Consider the following 18,262-nt stretch of genomic DNA (forward strand, 5'->3'; position numbering starts at 1 on the left):
ACTTATGCGGGGCTGTGGTGAAGCCAGTGCCCCAGCGCCCAGGCTGGCCAGTGTCCCCTGAGAATGAGGAGGCAAACAGGAAATGAGAGGTGACTGGCTTCCTCCCTGGACCAGGCGCGTTTGGGGGTGCAGAACCCCAAGAAGCTCCCAATTCCGGTCACAGGATACAGTGCTCTGGCCAGCCCTGCAGCATTTGTACGACCTGGAAGTCTCAGCCCCAAACCACTTAAGAAGGGGTATCTTTTCCTTCCTACATAAATGGACCTGCGTTTAAAAAAAGGAGGTAAGTAACAATTCAGTAACAATTCAGGCAGTACACGCAGAGAGATAAAACTGGGAAGGAACTATTCAGTACTATAAAGCCTGATGTTGGGGAAGGCCGTCCTGAGGACCCCGGAGAGACATGCCGGGGTTTGAGAAGCAGAGACAGGGTTGAGGTTGTGTTTTTGAAAGACGGTGCTCCGTGGAGGGAAGTTGGAGAATGGACTGAAGGCTGACCCCTGGAGTGGCATCCAGGAGAGGGAGAGGGGGAGGGGAGGGGGAGGGGAGGGCCGGGGGAGGGGGAGGAGAGGGCGGGCCCAGGGCGGGGCGTCCGGGAGAGGGGCGGGGATGAGGGCGGGGCGTCCGGGAGAGGGGTGGGGATGAGGGCGAGCCCGGGGCGGGGGTCCGGGAGAGCAGGGAGGGTGAGGCGGGTAGGGCAGTCCCAGGCAGTCAGGTTGAGAAGGAAGGGACGGGTCTAGGTCCTGAGGAGTTGTAGGTAGCAGATTTAGAGGCCAACAGATGCCCAGTGGGTGAGGTAGGATGATCGAGGAAGGCTGAGGGCAGCCACCCTGGAAGCAGGTGAGGTCACAGGTGGAGGAGAGACCAGTGTGGCCTTGGGAGTTGCTCCTGGGGAATCCAGCCAGGGTACAAGCAGAGCTGGGAGACGGGAAAATGCGGAGAAGATGTCGTCGAGGAGGCCAAGGAGGTGAGGGCATCCTGGGAGCCCAGCCCAAGAGAAGCAGAGCTGAGGTTGCCCCGAGATTTCACAGAGTCGCAGGGATGCGAGCCCAGAGGGGAGGCAGAGGGTGGAGAGAGCCATGCAGGCAGCTGGTTCCAGAAGAGGCCAGGAGCCTCCAGAGAGGGAGGAGACGGGGGAGACCTGAAGGGTTTGGAGGCTGGTGGGAGACAGAAGCAGGGGTCTGAGACAGAGGACAGGACAAGTGGGCCCAGCAAAGGCCGGGCTGCACTTCCTGTGTTTATTTACAACGTCGGCGAAGGAGCAGGGCCCGTGCTGCAAGCACCCTGGGGCCCCGGCTTGCTTTCTGACCCAGGAGGCAAGGCCATGTCTGAGAGGGGAAGGAGGGGAGCAGGGAGGTGGGGTGTGGATTTGAACCAAGTAGGGGTCGAGACCCTCCTTGCTAAGAAAGTGGGAAGGACCACCTGAGCCCTGAGGGTACAGGGAGTTGTGTCCCATCTCACCCCACACCTGTTAAGTGACCCTGGCCGAGTTCCTTAACCTCTGCACCTCCCCTCACTCACCTGCGGATGGGACGTCACCTGTGCCCAGCGTGGAGGCATGCAAAGCCACGGCGCTGGTGGCGTCACAGGGTGATCCGGGCCCACTAAGTACTTAGAACGTCAGCCTCGTCTCTGCGGGGCCCTCAGCCCCGGCCTTAGTGGACCCCCACCCCCGCCCCCGCTGTTCCTTCCCCTGTGCGAAGGGCCGAGGGGTGCGGGTCTTGCCGGGAGAATGCAATTGAGAGACAACGGTGAGGGATCTGACCACGAGGGCCTGAGTGCGCTTGAAGCTGGATGAGAAAGGAGGCGCCGGGGCAGAGGAAGATGGGGTCCGTCAGGAAGGAGCCGAAAGGACCAGAGGGCGGGATGAGAGCGCACGTTCCAGAATCCGTCTTTACGAGGGCCACTATCTTACGACATAAACACTGGCCATGAAAACCAAGTCCAGGTGGTTTTCTCATAACCATTTGAACACATCAACCCAGGGGGCTTCTGGCTGGCCCTCAACACCAGTGTGAGGCGAAGGGGTTCAGCCTGAAGTCAGCAGTCTCTCGGGGGATCACGGGAGACCTTGAGGCGCTCCGGGCTGGCACGCGGCTCCAATGAAAACAGAACTCACCCTACCTTCCGAAAACCCCACTAACGAACACCGGGTTTATCCATCTTGCCCACTCTGGGGCCTGTGAATCACGAATTGGTCCTTCTCCAGGACCCTGTGATGCTGGGAGACTGACAGCGAATGACACCAGCCGGTGTGGCCAGGGTGCCTTCCTCATCAACTGCTGGGGAACCGCCCTGCCCGCACGCAGCCAAGGAAACACAGTAATGAAACCTATTCTTGAGTCGCTCTTAACCAATGGGAAGTAGCCCCAAGGGTGGGGTGTTTGGGGTTCTGTGCTTCATGGTAGCCACTATCCACTGTAATCAGCTTGCTCTGGTCATCTAAGTCGCCTAAAGATTGGCAAGAGCTTTGCAAGTTCTGAAGTGTAACGATAAACATCACACCCTCCTCAAAGTTTCATCAAATCATCACAGGGGGTGAATGTAGCCAATATTTCCTAATAACTTTAAATGGAGGATAAGCTACAAAAATACTGAAATACTGTGCTGCACACCTGAAACTAATATCGTAAGTCAACTATACTTCACTAGAAAAATAAAGAATATGTTTTAAAAAATCATCATAAGGTGACTGAAGCAAAAACGTGTACGTGTGTCTGGATTACCAATGTCACCGCCACCGTGCACACAGGCTGTCTGGGGCCCACGTGCCAGGCACCTCGAACGGGGATAAGACAGCGCACGAGAAACCCTGCAGCAACTTGAAGAGGAAATCCTGGAGGGAATTCCCTGGTGGTCCAGTGGTTAGGGCTCCACTCTTTCACTGCCGAGGGCCCAGGTTCAATCCCTGCTCAGGGAACTAAGATCCCACAAGCCACGAATCTCAAACAAACAAACAAACAAATAAATAAATGAAAAGGGAAGTCCTGGAGACGTGGCCGCGAGGGGTTTATCTGGAAGCCTGGGAGTCAGCGCTGATGGGCCCTGAGACGACGTGCTGGACGGGCAGAGGGTCACACTGAGGCCGAGCTGCAGTGGGACCCTCACGACAGCCGACGCTGGCTCGCCAAGTCCCGGGAGGACGCAGGGTCCCGCCGGGACAGCACAGGTACCGCCTCCCCTCTGAGCTCCCCGAGGCCCTGCTTACACTTCAGGTAACCGCAGTCTCCACGCCCCCGGGTTCCAGGCTCCCGGTGCAACTGGCCTGTTCAGCCCCTGCTCCTCGGGGAGGCCTCGAGTATCTGCGGTCACACCATCCGAGCTCCTGCGGAGAGCTGTGGGCAGAAACCCCGAGGCGGCCAAGGGCGACCCCCGCCCCCCGCCCATCACCCCGTCCACCAGGCGGCCTTACCAGCTCCACCTCCAGGCCGACCCCGGATCCTAAACCCGCACTGCAGCCCGTCCAGTGCCCCGAGCAGCCGTCCTCTCTCGCCTAGACCATCCCAGCACCATCCTCCAGAGGTGGCCAGTGGCACGGAGAGCCTCCCACCTCCCCTCGCGGCCTCCAGGAGCTCGCCCAGCCCACCGCCCTCCTATCTAGCTCCTGCACCCCGCCTCGGCCATCAGGCCTCCTGCTGTGCCCCTGATGCACCCAGCTCCCTGGCGCCACTCAGGCCCTGGGCTCCAGGCCACCCCAGGCGGTCCTGTTAAGAAAAACACACCCGTCACTCTTCACCTCCAGCCACGGCATCCTGCCCTGCTGAGGCCACGTGGCGTCGGCTGCTCTCGGAGGTCTCCTGCGACCTCACTGGAACGTGGGTGCCTGAGGAGCAGGCCTGGCATCTCCAGACAGCACCTGCCCAGGGCACCCTCGGAAGGTGGAAGGACCCGAAGGAGCACTGGACCCGTGACACCAGCCTTACGGCACGCCAGGCTCTACCAACCAGGTCCCGGAGCACCCCACTCGCGGGCCTTGCAGCCCGGGACAAGCGGCTCAGTCACTCGCTGGTAAGAAATGTTATACGTTTCCTTATAAATCCTAATCATCAGCTACATTAAGCCGCACCGTGATGTTCGGTGGTTTAAAATGCGTTATTTTGAAGTGATAATAACGTTGACCTCAGAGAGCCGTGGAAGAAACAGAGGAGTGGTCGGGAAGTCAGTACGGTGTCACACCGCGCACAAAGAGCAGCGTTTAAGTGGCTTTGGCGCACCCTGCCAGCCTAGCCTGTGGCGGGTCTGGTTCTCCTGCGCTCAGCCTGCAACCTCACCAGGTTCTGAGTTCACCGAACCAGTGGTAACACGACGGCCCGCCCTCCGAACTTAGAGAGGTCAAGAACATAAGCTGCAGGAGCCATAACATAACATAAACCCCGCAAGGAAAGACACACTCAAACACGACACCTCCTGGTTTCCAAAGTTTATTAAAAATCAAAGAATAGAAAAACTTTACATAAAAATATGTCAATTTTAGCTTCCACATTGTTGTCCACACACACAAAAAATCGAAACATGATATCCTGTTGTCAGGCCCGCGGCGTGTGGCCACAGGCAGCCGGGCCAATTCATTGGTTCACCGTGACGGGGCTGGAGCCTGGCGCCCGGGTCAGGGACTGAGGGTCCCGAGGCACACCCGAGGGCGCTCCCACGGTACCCCGCGGTCCCCCGCAGCGTTTCCTTGGAGGAGGGTTACAGTCAATATTGCTAACGCGTAGAGATTAGTACAGGCCTACGGATCAGTTTTTATAAATATTTCTTTATCAATAGGTTCATGATTTAAATATCTTTAAATACTTTTGATAACCTCCGATCATCAAGAACTGCAGACAAAGTGTGCTGCTCGGCTCTGGGAGCCTCCCAGGGAGCCCTGCAGGCGCGGCTGGCCACTCTCAACGCACGGGGGCCAGTCCTGCTTCCAGGGGGCCCGCAGATGCAGTGAAGCTCTCTACACTCAGACCCCACTTGAGGAAGCCCCGCTTCTGCATGTCACTGGGGTCACGGCAGTAAGCTTCTCGTCCCAACCTTCTCTGCTAGTGGACTTCAAAGACCATCCCACCTGTAGCGTCAGCAGGGCCAGGACTCCCATTTTAAAAATGGGAGTCGGATGACCTAGAAGAGGCACCTAACTCCCAGGACACCTGTGGTGCTCCAAAAACTCAGGGTGAGGCAGGATGGGTATATTAGTGTTCAAAAATGGGTAACAAAGACAGTGGCTGTCATGGCAGAATACACTTGCATAGTATACCTGTATGCTTCTCAAGCCGGGCGCCAGCCGCTCCGGGGCCCGACACTGGGCTGTGCTCTCCTGTGATGTGTTAAAAACCCCTCCACAGCGCACTGAGCAGCTCAAGTGCTTCTCCTATATTTGCTCTTAACAGAACGAATGCATACTGCTACAGATTCCACAATGGAATCAACATAATTCCTTTCTCCACATTCCTAAAACTGGGTACCATTGTCTGTGACGCTGTTCACCAGACCCATCATTTACAGGCTACGTTACTAAAACTGAGGCGTTTCAAAGTTCACATTTGCTTAAGATTTCATCATGTGACAACCTTTCCTCCCCATAGAAAGTTATACACTCTGGCACTCTAAATGCTGGGTCTGTTGTCTAGTTTAAAAGAACCAAACCCAAAACATTAAAACTCCACGGTCAGAGCAAGACAACAGACAGGCCGGACGGCAGAGCCGGCGGGCAGCTGGTCAGAAGGCTTCGGAGCCAAACCCCTTCGGAAACCCGCTGGGGGGGCGAGTGAGGGGGAGACTCAGCTCCTTCACCACGAACTGAGAGGCCTCACGTCTGACCAAAAGAAGGAACATAAAAATAAACCCCAAGCCCCTCGTTCGCAGTGTTCGTAACAACGCTCATCAGACAACCAGCCGACAGGATGAACCCAACTTAGAAAATGCAACTCGGGAAAGGATCTAAGCTCGTTTAAAAAAATTCCCTTCTCCCTTAAATATAACTTATGTGAAAATATGAAATTAAATAAAAAATATCTGAGTTATTGCACAAATCATAAATTTCCAATATTTACATAGAAAAACAGTTCTGAAATTTGAAACAAAATGTGAGGGCAGTAAAACAAGGATGACCTCCCAACAAATAACGGGGTTCGATCTCCGTTGCTCTGACAACGTGGAATGAAGTACCAACGCAAAGGACAGACACGGTACCGAGAAAGGCCAAGGCCCCGTCCGTCCCCGCAGCTCCTGGTCCAGCACTGAAGGGAGACTCCTGGGAAGGCAGAAGGCAGCGTCCACGTCCAGTGAGGCTCCACAGACGAGCACGGGAGCCGTTCTTCATGACGGACGTGGCCACCGCACAAGGAACATGCAGAGCGAGCAGCCGAGGGCGCCGGGGGCCCGGCTGGCGTGCTGGGTGCTGGTCTCAGGTCCCGGGGGCGCCGAGGCCACCCGGCTCCAGTCTGGGAGGTGTGGGCCGGGTGGCGCCACCAGGAGTATTATCTGCTGAGACTGACGGGCAGGCTGTCCCTCGTGTGTGTGTGTTTCCTCCTCCTCCAGCCGGCGCGGTTATACTGGTGGTGCCCCCGGTTGCCCACGGGAGGCCGCACCCCTCCGCTGCCCACCGCACTGTAGCTGCCGCCTTGGCCGTGGCTGTGGGAGCCCTTCATGGACAGTTTCATGCCACTGTGCTGCTGAGGGGACCAAGAGGGACACAGGGTTGGAGGCCATCCTGGACAGGGCCCACGTGGAGACCCGCCGCCTCCGTGGGCTGGGAGCCCGAGCGAGGAGACACGACCCCGCTGGGGGGTCTGAAGGGTGGCGGGCCCGCGGGCAGGGCTGCAGGCTGCGCACGGTGGCCCGCTGCGCGTGTGCACGTGACCCCAGACGCGACGGGACTGACAGCGAGCCTCCGCTCACGCCTCACAGGGACTCCTGTTGCTACCTCCAGACACGGAGAACCACCCCTACCCCAGAGCTCTGGCAACACGAGAACTGTGGGCCTGTTTCAAACCACACGTGTTCATATCCAAATACGTCTGGAACCTCACTTCTAGCTGCTTCTACGTGTCCACAGAGATAAGAGGGTCCCTCTCACTTTCTCCCCCAGACTTCGACCGTGACATTCTGGAAACACACGAGCAGGTTCCATGTCAGTGGGGTGTGTGCAGGCTGCTCCCAGGCCGCCAAGCCCCACGCACAGCAGACCAGGGAAGACATGGCTGGTCTCAGGAAGGTTTCAGAGCAAAACCAGCAGAAGGGGGTTACGAAGGAAAGCCAAAATGCTATTATTAAGGAAGAGCACTTTTGCCCTCTGCAAAGTTGTAATTTCATCCTGAGTATTTCTAACAGATCAGCGTAGCAAGCCAGGTAGCGACAGGATGGATAAATCCAGGAAGGAACGTTCTATTACTTAACTCTAAATGAAAAAGATCAGCAGGACTCAGTGACATAGGTCCAAAGAGCCAACCCTCAGGGATCAAAACTTACTGGCAAATGTGATTAGACAAGCAACAGAGAGCGCTGACCAGCGCGGAGGTGGACAAGCGCCGTCAGCCTGGGCGCGTTGGCCTTCGGGCCTCGCACCCCGACCCCCACGCCTGGACACGGTCATGGCTCTTTCCAACATCCTGGCACCTTAACAACGACCTGTCTTCCTGATACCAAGTTTCTAATGTGTGGGATCTGGACTTAGAGCAGCCACAGGGCAATGGACAAATGCATTCACAGGGACCACCCCACCCCGGTCACTAGAAAACCAATCGCACGCAGGCCCTGCCAGGCCCTCTGCCCAGGGCACCCACGGCAAAGAACAGGGAGGGAGGGAAACTGTGGGAAGACAACACTGCTCACGGCGTGATCGTTCCTGGTTTCATCATCTGCTTCTTGAAAACCAAAGTTCTTTTAGTGTGTAAATTAACAGAAAAATGGGAAATCAAAATATTCTTCGCTTCAAACGTAATTTTTATGCTAACAAATTCAATAGAAAAAAGAGATGCATGATGAATTAAACTATACGAAATTTTAAAATAATTTCTTAACACTTGTAAAGTTTTGTTTGTTACAAGGGAAAGCAAACATGAAGCTGAATGATCAGAGAAGAAAACAAAAAAAAGAATCTCTGTGGAATTCCCTCTCTGGTGGAGAAAGCATTAAGCACCGGGCTATCACAAACCTGCTTGGTGGGAACCCAGGACTCATACCTTGTGATACAGGTGAGGGCTGGAGAGCGCGTTGGGCGGCGCAGATGGGACAGCCGGGGAAGACACGTGGTGGACAGCTTTCAGCGCTGGAGCTCCTTCGATGCCAGCTGGTCTACAGGGCACGGGGGCCACCCCGAGCGTTGGTGGAGGTATAGTAAACCTGGTCTGGGAGAGAATGAGCAGAGACGTCCATGAGACACCAACGCAACACAGGCTAAACCAGCCCGTCCTTACCATGGGCGCCAACGAGGGTGCCATTTGCAAACAGGCCCCTTAGCTTGTGCCCGACTACAACATCTTATTTTGAATCGGACACATTCTATACTCTGAAACAGCAACGACGATGTGAAGTATGTCCAGTCACCCAAGTCGTGAGGTTTTAATATTCACTGAAGACCAAACAACTCAAAAACATTACAGTCATCAAAATACCTGTACCCCTGGTCTCCAGAAAGAGCCCTCAGCAAGGCAGATGACAGGCGTGAGGCTGGCCCGAGCGAAGGCCCACAGACGGGGTGGACACCCTCCCCGCTCTCGTCAGAGTCCCCAACGCTTCCGTCTTTGCATCACTGGCCCGTCACGGGGCAGAGGTGCTGGTGGGAGCCCCTCCACTCACTTTCAACAACCTCACTGCTCTCGTCTTAGAAGTGGATGCATTTGCCCCAAAGACCTCTGGAGCGTGACTGTGGCCACCGGGGCAGCGGCTGCAGCAGGAGCTGGGGCCTCAGGGGTGCGCTCGGGGGCTGCAGGGCACACACAGTGCCCCTTCCTCACACCTCCTCCCCCCCCACCCCAGGGCCTGAGCACACCCGCGGCCTCTCCTCCGTGGGGGCTCTGCGGCCCCAGCTCTAAGTCCCCACTGCACCCCGAGTGGGCAGGGGAGACTGTACACGTGAGGTTTTCAAGTGGGATTTCCCTTAGTTACCCCACTGGAAGTAATGTTTGAAGTTTGGGAATACAATGAGAAAGTGGGCTTTGAGCCTCGTCTTAAAACTTGAATGACCTTAGCTTCTGCCTCACTCACTGTCCGTGCGGGTGACAGATGGGACCCGGCACAGCATGTGGCCCTGACCATCCCCCGACGTCCCCAGCATCCTGGAGGGAGAGCACGGGCAGCACGGATCGGCATGCAGCTCTCGAGGGAGCTAAGCCCAAGGAAAGGTTAGAGCCAAGTTCCTCATTTGTGGCAGTTTACTTTCACAGCGCAGGCACCTGCCTCTTCATTTCACGCTTACGCAGCAACTGAAGGTTTCTGGGGGTGCTATGCTGACGGCCGCCTCCACGCATCCTGGGCCCGCTGCCCTCAGTCCCCGCGGCCTGAGGCGTGTCCCGAGAACGCCCTGCCTGGATGGAGAGCCAAGCAACGCAGAGGAACCCGGCAATACGTTCGCACGCATCCGCGTTGCTTTACGCTCAGATTATGCCCCACACTGTGGAAACGGGTTCTATTTTAGAAGTCAATTAACGGGACGGGCTTTATATACGTGTAATTGATGTATATTGGGGAAGTAGGTACAAATTTAAAATATTTAAAATTAACTTTTACGCTCTAATTTTGTCTAAATTTTTTAAAAGAGGACATATTCAAATAGAAAAAAAACCTATAAATACTGCCTAATGGATAACGTGGAGAAGTCAAAGTTTATATCAAAACTTAGTAAGAGTGTAAACACTGAGAATCTAGGGGAGAGCAAGGACAGTGTCCGTCTCTGCCCAGGGACGGCAGCGGAGTCCCTCTCTCAGCATGGCCCCAGGGAGGTGGCCTCACGCTTGCAGAAAAGCCACCTCGGTGCCCGGGAACCAAGAGTCCCCTCGCTGCAAACACAGGGCCTGGCGGGCCTCAACTGCACGGACGTCCCTTGAACAATGATTACATCCTATCCACCCACAGAAGATGAGAATTTCCGACAAGACAGAAGCGGAACTTCCAGAGACTTCTAAAGTTGCTTCTGTAAGTTCTACCGTACCAGCCAGTCCTACAGCGCAGGCAGCAGCTGGGAGCTGGTCCCGGGGCTGTCACCAGCCACGTACCTGGGTGTTAGTTGCCATGACCAGCGTCCTGGGCGTGGCCGACTGAGGTCTGCCGCTCGGCACCGGCAGGGCGGCAGGCAGGCTGGCCGGCAGAGGGGCAGGCACCTGGAGGCTGAACTGGCGCACGCTGGGCGTCGGGCAGGGGGGCGTGTCCGAATCCTGGGGGTGACAAGAGGATGGCTGTACCCGAGGCCCGTGCCCCTAACATCGACGGGAGCGGCCAAGGGTGAGCCCCCAGGGTCCTGGGATGTGGGCCGCCCCAGTCTGCCCAGGTCTCCCCCGAGTCCTAAGACCTGGGCAGAAGAATGTAAGCGAAGAAGAACGTAAAGGAGATGCAGAAGGGACGCCCAGACTGCAAGGTCTCATCTCCCAGTAAGTGGGTGAGACACGATCCACGGCAGCCGCACTGCGCGGGCCCACCGCTCCCGAGGGCCACGTGCCCGCCACCTGAGGCTCTAGGCACAGCGGGGACCGCTGGGCGCACACGTGGGGCGGCCTCAGGCACACAGAGCAAGCGATAAAGCGAGGGGGGCAGAGTTTAAACTCACTGCTGCGGGTGTTTTCCACACACACACACCCAGCAGAAACACTCACAATGTCGCTTCCGGAGAGCGAGGACACAGAGGAGGCAGACGAGCCGGAGGACAGGAGCTGGGGGCTGGGCAGGGACAGGGCCAGGCGTGGGCCGCAGGGCGACTCGGGGTCCCGGCGCGGAGGCTGCTCCCCCTCGCACGTGCCCGTCCGCTCGGTGGTCTTAATCCTGTCGTCTGTGGAGGGAAGACAGAGCTGTCACGCACCTCAGCCCGAGGGCCCCGCCGCGCCTTAAACGCTGCTCAGGGGCCTGACAAACCGCATTTCTAATTTACTTCGTTTCGATTAATTTTTAAAATTACACTTCAGTTACTGGAGAACATTTAAATAGGCCTGGAACAACGTGGATGTACAGTTTCATCTGGAAATTGCACAAACCCTGATCACGATGTGCTCTAGGTATAAAAACACACTGGATTTCAAGGGCACAGTACCGAAAAAAAAATCTCAGTAACTCTGTATATTGACTACCTGTGCAAATGTTAATATTCTGAACACTAGAAGTTGAATAAAATATATTATCAAAATGAATTTCACCTGCTTCTTTCCACGCTGGCAATGCAGTTACTAGGAGCTTTAGAACTGCACGTGTGGCACACACGTTATTTCTACTGTACAGCACTGGCCTAACCTTAGCAGTTTTAAATGAAACTCTCACAGAAAGCGAGGTGCCCCTGGAGTGAACAGTTTACCACCAAGGGACAAAGAGACACTGCTGCACCGACGGGTCAGGCGGCGCAGCAACGGCCCTGGGCTGGCCTCTCACCGGCGTCTGGCGGCGCGTGGGCCCGGCCGCCCCACTTCTCCTTGATCCACGCCCGGTAGTCGATCACCTCCTGGGTCACCTTGATGATCCTTCCTAAGGTGCTGCAGCAGGAGGACACGGGCAGTCAACAGTCCTTCCCAGCAGCTACTTTACATTTTAACACAGAACCTCACTAAGCGAAAGGCGGGCAAAGAGCTGAAATAATTTTACAAATCTGTATGACTTCCGGGGTTTGAGCCCAAACATACTTTGCAATCACAGGACAGAAAAAAATGGGTGCTCTTAGGCAGAAATCCTTGGACCTACGTCTATCTACAAAAGACCGCTGAAGCCCGGGGCCGAGTAGGGAAGCCCGCCCTCCCCAGCCCCAGTGACCACAGGGGTCCCGTTTCCCAGCACTCGGGCGAGACAGCGAGAGCCCAGCACGGGCCCAAAGCTCTGCCTGCAAACGCTGAGTGGACTGAGGCCGCAGAGCCCTGTGCCACCACTGCTGGGGCCAGGCCTCAGAGGCCACTGTCTCCATCACCTGCCGAGGATGGAGGTGGCGGTCCTGCTGCGGTGACCACTGGTGACCATCACCTCAGCCTTCCTCTCAACTCCCCTCTCCCCCCTGCCCAAGTCCCTCCACCTCCACCACAGCAGCAGCATCTGGGCTCAGAAAGAAATATTGCTCATCGCCAATCAATGCATACACCACGAGAGTGCACACTCAAAACGGGGAATGGGGGACAAGTGTACAGGAAGGGGCCGGGGCGGGGGGCAGACGTGTCCCTCGGAGCTGAGCACCCACATTTTGAAGACGGCCTGAGAAAAAGCACCACGTGCCACAGCTTTAAAAGCCAGAAATGAGCTCCCCAAAACTAACACCTGAGAAAATGTTAACTCCCTAAATAAAAAATTTTCCACCCTTGAGCACGATGACCGTCCTGAACTCCTGAAAGGCCTTCCTTTACCAGTACTTCCCAGTTCTCCCAAGATAGGGTGGCACACCCGTCAACAAACGACAGAGGCCAGGGCGCCGGTGCTGCAGAGGCTGCGGCACCCAGGACAGGGCTACCTTTCGGAATCTCTGTTGGGATAGGACCTGGCGAGCGGCGACACGGCGTGGCTGAGAACGATGTAGGCGTAGTCGAACACCTGCTTCACTTGCATGGCCCCGTAGGAGCTCCGGCCCACGTCGTTCCCTGAAACAGAAAGGTTGCCGTGGGAGCTGCTACCCAGCCGCGTGGTCCTCTCGCGTGAGCCTTTCCCACACAGGCTCCCAGCCCTGAAACACCCTCCAGACCCCCCAGCACAGCTGGATCGGGTGCCAGGAAGTGCACAGCACCCACCGCCGTGGGCAGCTGGGGGCGTTGCAGCCCGAGGGCCCCTCTCACCATCAAATCAGGATCCATGTCCGTTAAAGGAGCCGTCATTCATGGAGACGGAGTGACAGCTCCTCAAACACTAGGGTCACCCCCCGATGGCAGGAAGTGCAATGGAGCCAAGGCACAACCTTAACCAGACGGCCAGGGCCTGCCCGAGAGGACAGGTCAGCCTGAGCCCCGCACCTGTCAGCACCAAGGGGGCCTGAAGAAGCAAACCCTCGAGGACAGAAGGTGCCAGGCCGAACTCTTGGGTGGATGGCAAATAAAGACGAAGCCGCCACTGAAGTCAGCAAGAGCCACAGGCAAGGAGCCGACTTTTGTTAAGAATGGCAGGGTTTCCAAGTTTAATTTTTACACGTAACTCGCTCTTCACAATTCAGGTGAGGGTGTTTTTTAGGAGATATATCCTTAAGTACTGGAATTGTCTCCTTTCCAGGTTTAATAATAATGTAACCCAGTAACTGTGTGGGTTTTCATGTTTCAGTTATATTTCAGCAAACACTGAAGACCAAGGAATTGCCTGCCATTTAACTGATCCAAACAGACAAACCGGTGAGAGAAACCTGTCCTGCTGGGCTGAGGGATAAGCACCTGTGCAGACTACAGCGCTTACAGATCACAGAGGAGAGTCTTTCAAAAGATTTTTAAGAAATAAATTTCATACCCCAGAAGCCACAAAACAAAACAGAAATCATAAATTTGAGGATGTTGGAAAACATATACAGGAGCAAAACAATAAAAAATACCAAATACAGGGGCTTCCCTGGTGGCGCAGTGGTTGAGAGTCCGCCTGCCGATGCAGGGGACGCGGGTTCGTGCCCCGGTCCGGGAAGATCCCACATGCCGCGGAGCGGCTGGGCCTGTGAGCCAGAGCCTGTGCTCCGCAACGGGAGAGGCCCCAACAGTGAGAGGCCCGCATACCGCCAAAAAAAAAAAAAAAAAAAAAAAAAACCAAATACAGACACAAGAGACAAAAGTACAGCATGTCAACAAAGAAAGGCTTCCCTGACGCACAGAGGACCTTACAAAGTCAGTGAGGACAGGCCAGCAGACAGATGGACAAAGCACATGAGCTCACACAAAAAGTAACACAAAGGGCAGTGGACCTGGAGCTAACAATCTCCACCACCCTTCCTGTCACTTGTCTGTCACTGACTTTATCACCAACAGTAAGTACACTGTGTCACCTAATAAATGCTCAATAAACATTTTGCACAATTGATAGTAACCATGTGTTTAACCTCACTCATCATTAAAAAACTGTAAGGTACGTGACAACGTGTACTGCACGGTCTCATCAGATCGGCAAAGATTTAAAAGACGGTCACCAAAGGTGTGGGTGTGAAGTATCCTAACCTGCCTCGGGGTCTGCAAGGAGGAAGCCCTTACAACGAACACTCCCCATGCACAGAGGAAAAGCGTCTCGCGTGCATTGTTTAAATAAATGACAAGCTGCAGTCTGTTGGTATTATGTGACGCCATTCAATTAATAAGGAGGCAACAATCAATGTTAATATCCACGTATGGAAAACTGGAGAAAAACACAGCAAAAGGGAGGGGATTATGGCATACTTCACTTTTCTATGTGGCAAACTTCCGGGAAGCAGATGGTTTATGATGGATACGTAACACTTTTCTATTCAGAAAAAATAAATTTTTTTTCTTAATTCTCACTTTCTATGTTCTTCTGATTACAGAAAGTAAACGAAGTCGCAACTTTACAGTACGTTAATGAGAAGCATTAAGAATGAATTCTGAACGTGCCACCATTGACTCTGTCAGTACAGCAGGAACCTACATCAGATCACATGCCCTCGGCTCAGTGTGTGTGTGGGGGGCGGGCGGGGGCCTGTGGATGCCCCTCCACACCCGGCTGGCGCGCGACGCCTCCATGCTGGGGCGGGTGCAAGGCGAGGGTCCTTACCAGGCAGCAGGGGGTCCTCAATGCACAGCATCGACGGCCTGTACCCGCTGGTCATGGCTTTCATGATCTCCTCTTTGGCGATATAGGCACCTCCTTCTTTTATTCTAATACCAGTTTTCAAGTAATTAAAATTTCTTCCGTAGAGTTCAAAAAATTCTACAAGAAGCATTCCAAGGTTTTCATCAGCTCTCCGGGCATCAATTCTTGGATGCAACTGTAAAAGCAAGGCATCCACGGTTTGTTCGGATTCTGGTCACTCTCTAGGGACAGCTGCGCGAGGCGGCCTCGGCTAGCCTGCCAAGGGCGCGCACAGTCGGTGGCCCTCCCTTGCGCACCAGCACCGTGAGGACACTCGCAGAGGCAGCCAGGAGGCACCAACAGAGCCTGGATATCTTTTGCCAATCAAGAGTGCTCAAAAGAAATAAAAGTTTCTCCTCTGAATTTTTATATTATACTTTAATTCTCTGAAATCTGTAACCCATATAGCTACCTCCTACACAGACATCTGATGAACCGCAAATTCCCCAACACTGATAAATAAGTGGACCATGTTCTGCACAATTTAGAGTCACCCAGATGGTGGAGGTGCTTTCACGGATTCTAATCTCAATTCCACTGTTCTGAAATACAGCCAACAGGGGGCAGTGTGAGACTGAACAGTACCACAGGGCAACGTGAACCGGTTAATGTTAACTGTGTGTGGTAGTCAGCACCGCATCAGCACCGCATCCTTCCCTGCCCGGGCATACGGGTGCGCGTCAGCCTCGGCTCCACACCACGCTTTCTTGAAGCAGGTGATGGATTTATTCTGAAGCTCCAAGTCCCTGTCTACTGACCCCACCCAAGCGTCACTAATTTAAGAGGCTCACGAATGTGAGCAACAGGGACCTGCGCTGCCCACTGTGACGGCCACGAGCCGTACGTGAGTGTTTATATTTAAACGGATTAAAACAAACAAACTAAACATTCAGTGTGCTGGTCTGCTATAGCCACACTGCCAGCGCCCCGTAAGCACACATGGCCATGCTGCTGGACCGAGCAGACAGCACTGCCCTCACACAGCAAGTCACACTGGACAGCAGCAATCAAGAAAGGACGGTCAAGTTCGAAAGGACGTAGAAGTCCGAGTCCCAGCAGAAGCACAAGGGCTGAAAATGTTTATAGCACAGGGCTCCTCAAGGAAATACGGTTTCTAAAGCCTGCAGGTGTTTTCAGGGTTCGGAAGACCTTACAAAGGCACAATGCTGCATTCTTACTTTTGCCTTACCTTCTCCCTTCCTTATTTTCCTGGCCTTAGTCAAAAATCATCCAGCTGAGAGCCCACCCGGGGCAAGGCTGGGCCTCCTGATCTCAATGAGCCGTGAAATGAACACAGACGCTACAGCAGTCACGGCTTTGAGGCAGGGCGGGCAAGGCACCGAGGGATGGGCAGGGGATAGCGGCAACCCCGCCCCGGCCAGGTGCGGCCTCCATGGTCACTTCAGACGGGGAGCCCAGCACCACAGAAGTGGGCAGTGGTCCGTTACAAGGCTACTGGAAGAGTTTCAATCAGGAAAACGGGAGGAGATAAATTAAGCGCACAACGTCGTGCTCTGTTCAAAATAATGTCCGGGGCTTCCCTGGTGGCGCAGTGGTTGAGAGTCCGCCTGCCGATGCAGGGGACACGGGTTTGTGCCCCGGTCTGGGAAGATCCCACATGCCGCGGAGCGGCTGGGCCCGTGAGCCACGGCCGCTAAGCCTGCGCATCCGGAGCCTGTGCTCCGGAATGGGAGAGGCCACGACAGTGAGAGGCCCGCGTACTGTAAAAAAAAAAAAAATAATGTCCAAAAACTCGGGAAGAACGGCTACAAGGGCAGCATCTCCGAGGTGAAAGGGGAGGCCAAGGCAGTGTCATTAGAACGGTAAGAAAATGGGCGCGGAACTCCATTTTCACTGTTTTTACAGCACCTCTGCAAAAACATGCCAAGGAAATCAACATGGTGAAAGGCGCTGTGACCAGCAATCCTACCGTCAGCTGTACTAATGACACTGAGAAAAATGACCAAATTCTGGACATAAAACCACAAAGGCAAACCTGCTGATAAATACGGAGGACGGTGCTGTGCAGCTAGAACACAGGCGCAGTCCTTCATTCCAGTAAATTTAAACGGGGCAATTCATGTCTCCGTTAACTTAGAGAATATATGTCTAAAAAGTAGTATAAGTATAGTTTATCACAGCATTTAATACTTAGGAAGGTTCTCTCTTGATTGATTTTTCCATGGTACTCAACAAAATAAGCACAACAGATAATTAAAGACAAAATACTGACTTTTCATCACTCAGAAAAGAAAGCCCTCTTCAGTATTTTTTTACCTTCTGTGGTAGCCAACTATTTTTCTGAGACAAATTTTGCAGTATAAATCATAGTCAAGAACGGAGAAAAATAGTGTTTCACTGTCCCTCAAGGCATGAAATTTTTCTAAATATAAAGAGTGTTTCTTCCAGGTTAGATCAATATACACCCGACTGACAGAACGAGATAAGCCCTCCCTCCAACAGTTAAATCGGATACAAAAATAAGCTACGAAGGAGCAAAGGAAATAGTATTGATCAAAACAGAGTTTTATGATGAAGACTAGAAGTCAATTTCTACCACACCAAACAGAATACCGAAGGGACAGCGAGGAGCTGGGACCCATGAAGCAGCCGGTAAGAGCGTCAAGGAAGGGCACTCCCACGGAAGCCTCAGGGTCAGGGGTTCTCGCGAGAAAGCACACTCACCTGCAGAAAGCTGATGGCCATTAAAATTAGGCTGTACGAGCTAATTCCACCTGTAAAAACTTCATTCAGGTCCCTCTGCAGGAGGAACTGTTTCAGTACTAAAATCAAGTACGGCAGCAATGAATATTTCTGCAAATTCCAGAAGAAAAACATCATCTGGTTAGACTCTGTAGCTTTGAAGACTTCTCACACAGCAAATTCCACATGGCAGACAGGAAGCTCCCTCCATCCTCTTGCCCCTCGGAAGGCTCGAGGCCAATCATCCTCACACCGTAGGGGCCTGAGAATGAATTATGTGAGGGGCTCGTCAGGGCCACGCTGGCCCCCCCACCAGGTTATGGCTCAGCAGGGGTGAGGTGGGGAGCCTGCATGGAGACCCCAAGCCCAGTGGGGCTGGGGAGAGAATGAGCCTCTCCTCCCAGTGTCTCCCCGCTCGCCGGCGCCCAGCGCAGGGCTCTGCGGGTGGGTGTGCGGCAGTGCGCAAACGCCAGCACTCAGAAGCACCCGTGAGAGGGGCAAGGGGGGCAGCAGGAGGCCAGCAGAAGGCAGCATCGCCAAACGCAGGGCGAAGGGTGGAGGGCAGAAGGGCTGAGAAGTGGGTGGAGGGATGTGGAAGCTCCTGCTGCTTTTCCTGCTCTGCTGGGGTAGA

At 54.4% G+C, this 18,262-nt stretch overlaps 1 protein-coding gene across 2 annotated transcripts in view; it reads right to left on the minus strand.

Moving 5' to 3' along the window:
• Positions 1 to 4,405: 4,405 nt before the first annotated feature.
• Positions 4,406 to 18,262, minus strand: part of TENT4A (terminal nucleotidyltransferase 4A) — a 45,352-nt gene continuing 31,495 nt past the window's right edge. The window contains exons 6-13 of one of the 2 annotated variants that reach the window (XM_060009682.1): positions 17,614 to 17,742; positions 14,851 to 15,064; positions 12,617 to 12,743; positions 11,560 to 11,660; positions 10,797 to 10,969; positions 10,203 to 10,361; positions 8,172 to 8,336; positions 4,406 to 6,659 (exon numbers count right to left, since the gene is read on the minus strand). In XM_060009682.1, coding sequence (XP_059865665.1) covers positions 6,468 to 6,659; positions 8,172 to 8,336; positions 10,203 to 10,361; positions 10,797 to 10,969; positions 11,560 to 11,660; positions 12,617 to 12,743; positions 14,851 to 15,064; positions 17,614 to 17,742 — 1,260 coding nt within the window. In that variant the 3' untranslated portion in view covers positions 4,406 to 6,467. Of the gene's footprint in view, positions 6,663 to 8,171; positions 8,337 to 10,202; positions 10,362 to 10,796; positions 10,970 to 11,559; positions 11,661 to 12,616; positions 12,744 to 14,850; positions 15,065 to 17,613; positions 17,743 to 18,262 lie in introns of both variants that reach the window. The other variant, XM_060009681.1, reaches the window with a different exon arrangement.

This window comes from Delphinus delphis, chromosome 3, assembly GCF_949987515.2.
Source record: "Delphinus delphis chromosome 3, mDelDel1.2, whole genome shotgun sequence".
In the NCBI taxonomy this organism is placed as follows: domain Eukaryota; kingdom Metazoa; phylum Chordata; class Mammalia; order Artiodactyla; family Delphinidae; genus Delphinus; species Delphinus delphis.